Consider the following 6000-nt stretch of genomic DNA (forward strand, 5'->3'; position numbering starts at 1 on the left):
CCTGCCAAGAAAGTTCACAGGGGTATTTTTAAGGTTTCTTACGTTTCTAGCAACAACAGGTCTCAAATGCTGGAATGATTTGCTGTACACTGAGACACAGGAGGCCTATTTTCACAAGCACTTCTACACAAGGCCTGTCACAACCGTGAAGGAGAGTGACTGAACCTGTCCGTACTGCACTGGCTGCAGCCTGCACTGCGAGAAATCTGTGCAAGAAATGCATGGCGCTTGTGTCACAGTGCATAATAATGTGCCTCTTGCTCGAACTGCTCGGCGGTTTGAATAGCGTAGACTATATTTAGTCGTTGAGGCTTCTGTGTAATTTTCTGTTAAATATATGTTTTCTGCTTTTTTTTTTTCCTGACACTGAACTTGTACATAATGGCTGTTTTGACTGGAAGTTAAATAAATCAATAGCGGTCTTTGACTTTTGCACAGAACTGTACGTAAATACCTCAGTCTAAATGAGTGGCTCGACCATACATGCTAACGTTGTTAACAATTAATGGAAAACAGGAGCACCAGACAGCATGACATCATTTGCATATTGTTAATTGGTGGCAAATAGATTCCACTCTAATCCAATGTTAGCAATGTTTTTTACTAATTCATTAAAATACAAACAACACAGAAAGACGCCCGCTGCTGCAACATTAGCCTCTGAGCATGAGAGAGCACCTTAACAAACCTAATCACCGGATTTTGGACTCTATTGTAGGCCTGGCTGTGTCAGTATATCACTTGAGAGCCAATGCAACTATTGTACACAACCTACTTACCAGTCATACATGGTTGAGCATCATACAATACATACACATACACTACGTGTCCAAACAGCTGCTCATTTAATGTTTCTTCTGAAATTAACAGCACAAATTGGAAATTTGCTGCAGTAGCAGCCTCTACTCTTCTGGGAAGACTTTAAACTAGATGTTGGAACATTGCTGTGAGGAGCTGATTGTATTCAGCCACGAGAACATTAGTGAGGTCAGGTACTGATGTTGGATGATTAGTTCTGGATTGCAAAGGTGACTCCAATTCATCCCAAAGGTACTGGATGGAGCTTCAGACTCCAGAGACTGCAGTTTCACTGCTCCACAGTCCAATGTTGGGGAGCTTTAACCCCTCTGGCTGGGGCTTGGCTTCGGGCATGGTGACCATAGACTAAAGTGTGGCTGCTCCAGAGCATCCCATTCCATTCACAGTGTCTTTCTATGGAGATTGTAGAATCACAATTGAAATCCTGTGCCAAAAATGGGTGCAGGTTCAAGTTTAGTCATTAGAAGGGGCGTCTGGATACTTTTGGACACATAGTGTACATGCTGCATACTCTAGATTCTTGTTTAGTGTGCTTAGTTATTAATTTTACTGTGAAAATCCAGAAATATATTATTAAATTGTTTCACATGAGGAACCATGAATTACCACAGACTATGATGAGCATTATGATTTGTTAGTGCACTGTTTTCATACAAAGGCAACAACAAACAAACAAAAACAGCTTAAGCAGAACAACTGGAGTGTACAATTAATTGATTCAAGCATTACATAATATATCTTAGAACTCTCAGGAGCATAAAATGACTAAATTACTTATCATCGACCCCTGAGCATGAAAAAATCAAGTAAGATTTGAATTATTTACTGCAAATCAACAGAAACAGGTGAGCAACACCTGGTAATTACGTTACGAAACATACTCTCATGCTCATTTCAAGTCTCACCCGTTCTGAAACAACTCTCTCCTGCTTTACGAGCTTGTTCATACATCACATCATAAACATACAGACATAATTCATCCGCACTGCAATTTCCACGTCGCCCGTTCCAATTAGGGCTCTGACTCCGAGGGCGACGGAGTTATGGCGCTGACTTTAGAGAGGACGTACCAGTCGCTCTCTTCTGTTTTTCGCTCCCATGTTGGCTTGTTTACATACCTCCTTTTCTACATATTTTCTTGTTGGGTTTTCTGGCACATTCCTTGGATATTCTTTTGACTGTAAAATGAATAAAAAACTCCAAAATAACAGAAGGCTCCAGAAGAAAATTGGGAGGAGAACATGCAACAGTTTATCTGAGCCACCCACCCCCCTTCCCCCCCAGCCCCACCGCCCCTTTCCCTTTATCAATCAAGAACAACAAGAACAACAAAAAAAGTACCTGTCAAGAAAGTTCACTGGGGTATTATTTTAAGGTTTCTTATGTTTTTAGCAATAAAAAGTCCCAAATGCTGGAACTGATTTGCTGTACCCTGGGACACAGGAAGCCTATTTTCACATGCACTTCTACATAAGGCCCGTTACAACCACGAAGGGGAGGGACTGAACTTCTCCGTATTGCATTGGCTGCACCATGCATGCATGGCGAATGCATGGCGCTTGTGCCGTAGTGCATCATAATGTGCCTCTTGCTCAAATTGCTTTGCAGTTTAAACGGCGTAGATTTGAGCAAAAGCGCTCTTTGAGGGGTGCCATGTGTTTACAAAGTCCATTTCGGTTCCTGCTGTGTAAGCATTCATAACAGCATAAATATTCACAACCGTTTAACTTTCAAAGCTTTACGGACTTTCATCAGCTCGTGGGAACCTACAGTACGTTTGAAACAAAGTCTTTGTTCTGCGGGTTTGTCATCTTCACCTTATTAGCTTAAACTATGGCACCCCGGTGTCGTTCTTTGTGAATTTAAATGGAGCTCAGAAACACAGATTTGGGACAGAGGGAGAAGCAAACAGGACTGTAACGGGTCTTACATGGCTAAGACTGATGCCACAGGCCTCTCGTGTTCCAGAATCGTTCACCAACCCTACAAAAGGACCGAGCAGGCTAATCGCTAAGCTCAAAACCCCCAGAACAGTCAAGACAGTGAGGAGAGGGAGGTGCACCAAGATCATTAAATCCAATCTTCGTGTCAGATTATAATCTGAGCTCTCATGTTAAGAGATCTTTTTTTTTTTCTTTTTCTTTTTCAAGATTGATTGGTTACTTTGGCTTTGACACAAAAGAGGAACCCATAACAGTGGCATGGAAGGGAAGAGCTAATGGAAAGACGTCATGGAATATCAAGTCAAGATGAGGTATTGAGATGGTGGACACAGACACAGCATGCGCCAGACAAGTCATGCTCCAAACACAATACAGAGGGTGACAGAAGAAACAGAAGTGAAAATAGAAGGTTTGCGTTTCCTGTATACCCGACAGACTCACCATCCTCGGTTGGGACATAGATGTTTAGATACAAACAATCCTCGTTTTGATCCTGTATGTATGTGGCAACTATATCCAGGTTAAATGTGAACCAGATAGGCATCATGATCTCTGGCACGGCGTTGTGGATGTTTTGCGGGCACACGGGCGCAAAGTGGGTGGCGTTCTTGATCCCTGACCAAGAGGAGGGCGGCTCGGGGGGCAGGAAACGTTTCTCGCCAGTGGGCGGGGCAGCGTATGGCACGCCCAGGTACTGGTCCACGGGCCCCAGGATCTCGCTGGGCAGCGGGACCCGCACCCCCCGTAGCTTCCCGTAGTGAGTGTTCACTGTAGGGTAGTAGCTCTGTCCCCTGACCAGCGCCAACCCCCAGCAAAAAAACATCCATATCCACAGAGACGCGCCCTGGCCGCCGCAGAAGGCGCCGTGGCCCGGGAACATCTGGCTCCTCCGTGCCGTAGGCCACATGGTCCGTGAAAAAACGAGATGCCAACACACGCTCGGCACACACTCTCCCTCAGTACAGGTCTCCGTCCTTCAGTTCCTCAACTCTCGTTCCTGTCATTGGCCACGTTGATGAGGCTATGTAGATTAAAAAAACACTCCTACACACGCTCTATTCCACTTTTGTCCAGATGGGTCCTCATTCACTGTCCAGTCCTCTTGTCAGATCGGCTCGCCTGCACAGAGGACAAAAAAAAAAAAGAGGACAGGAAAATTAATGACAATTCCCAGACAGCTAGCTGCTTTTTTTCCCTTTCTTTACTCACTCACTTTTATTGACTTAGGGAGTGCTTTTCTGCGCCACAATAAACCAGCACGCATAAATATGACAGTGGGTCTAATGCAGCCATCAATCAGCACAATCAAGAGCAGGCCTACAAGAGAACAAGGGCCCCCGTACGAGCACGACTTCCATATCATCCATGCACAGCTGCAGCAAGGGACAGGGAGAGCGGCGTATGCATTAGAAACAGTGATCTAGCAAAAGATATAGGGGGGTCTCTGCTTTCCATCAGTCACGGCGAACAAATAAAAAACTTCCATCAAGCAAATATATTAACCTCACCCTCCCTGCTCCCCACACCTTATAGAAGAAGACGTGCGAAATAACATTTCCTGCCGAGGCTCTCTGGGCCCTTCCGGAAAGATCACATTTGCAAATGCTACATGGGCGGCAGGCGCCCAGCACTGTAAATGCTAATCAGTGGTGGAGCAAAGGGAGTCCCGGTGGAGTGGAACCCTTCTCCGTGCAGCGCTGATCAATTTTCAGTTCTTAAAGCTTAAGACCCCTCAGCCCTGGGCAGCCTCTCGGAGGGTATGGAATGACAATGGAGGAGGAAAGCTGGAGTTTGAGGCTGGATATTGCATCCCAAAGTGACTGTAAATGATTTATAATGTATCGTCGCCCCGTCTGGGGGGGGCGCTAACCACCTGGGAGAAGCAATATGAACATTCCTTGAGGTGCACTTATCACGGCACCACACTTCTCCCCTTCGCTCAAAGCCTGCCAGTATATTCCTCCGCCTCATACATGTGACTCTCATCATCTACACTCACTTATCTCCCTCGACAAACAGCCAGGGAGGGAGTGCAGGGCAAGGCTCGGCTGAGTCCCACAGCCCACTTGAGCACAGGAAACAGGGCTTCATTGCTATCTCCTCTGCACACTGAACAGTCGGGAAATATTTTGTTTTTTCCCCCAAAGCCAGGGCACATCTTGTTCAATAAACTGAGAGACGCTCAGACACAAAGTATTGATTGGTGTTTGCAGAAAAACTCAGAATAAGTTATTAACTTGGGAATTATTTCAGCGATCAAAGTAACCAGCGCAGTCATTCTGACTAAGCTTCCACTTAATTTAGTACGTTAACTGCTGACATTTGAAAATGATGCCTACGATGAGCAACGCTGTGTCAAACGGCAGCTTATGTCAAAAAATATTACACTGTTCTGCACTCATATCAGAAGTCAATGGCACGAAAAGCACATTAAAGGCTGTACTTACCGTTGGCCCGGCTAATCACTGCAAAATATTATTGGCCATGTTAATGGCCTCACAGCTGTGCTGTATTTACTAAGATGAATTATGCAATTGAATTGGAGTGTGATTCAACCTCTGGTGTTTCGCTCGGTATTAATCTGCAGGAGTGCAGCCCTCGCTCCATAAACATGGCACGGGAGCAAAATGCACAGTCGCCGTTCCTCAAAATCGACAGCGGGTTCACGGCACCCATGTGGCGACACCGGGGTGATGTCATGTGACTGGTGGCAGAGCGACGGTGGTCACCTCAGATCGTGAGCGCCTGCTGAATTCCCAGCTGGAACGGAGCAAACAGGAGTTCTCTCCAATCAGCTCTCATCGAGCCTAGAAAGTATTGATCGTCTCGCTGGCTTGGCCTTGTGGCTGCTCATAAATAAAGGGCAAAGGCAAACTGCACAGGCTGAGAGGGGTTATTAGTGACTAATAGAGGACTGTGCTCCTGTATGTACATGTCATTACGTGCCCTCCTCCTCCTCCTCCTCCTCCTCCTCTCTCTCACAGCGTGTCAAACTCAAACTGTCTCCCTTTTCTGTTTACCCAGATTAGGATGCAACAGATATGAACATTTTGTCGCTTATAGTGATGCTGATTTAAAACACACTCAGAAGGTTGAGTTAAACAGCGCTTTGTTGACTGATTTGACTGTCAGGTGTCGAAACATAAGTTCTTAAACTAAAAAGTGCGGGGGGTGGGGGGTGGGTGCATTGGAGCATTGAATTTACTGGTTTCTGTTGATTAGATTATTTTTCATTGTT

At 45.5% G+C, this 6000-nt stretch overlaps 1 protein-coding gene across 1 annotated transcript in view; it reads right to left on the reverse strand.

Annotated features, from left to right (window-relative positions):
* Positions 1 to 5618, reverse strand: part of nlgn3a (neuroligin 3a) — a 172332-nt gene extending 166714 nt beyond the window's left edge. Inside the window, exons 1-2 of the mRNA XM_036569366.1 lie at positions 5210 to 5618; positions 3204 to 3881 (exon numbers count right to left, since the gene is read on the reverse strand). Coding sequence (XP_036425259.1) covers positions 3204 to 3669 — 466 coding nt within the window. The 5' untranslated portion in view covers positions 3670 to 3881; positions 5210 to 5618. The remainder of the gene's footprint in view (positions 1 to 3203; positions 3882 to 5209) is intronic.
* Positions 5619 to 6000: the final 382 nt, after the last annotated feature.

This window comes from Colossoma macropomum, unplaced genomic scaffold, assembly GCF_904425465.1.
Source record: "Colossoma macropomum unplaced genomic scaffold, Colossoma_macropomum, whole genome shotgun sequence".
In the NCBI taxonomy this organism is placed as follows: Eukaryota; Metazoa; Chordata; class Actinopteri; order Characiformes; family Serrasalmidae; genus Colossoma; species Colossoma macropomum.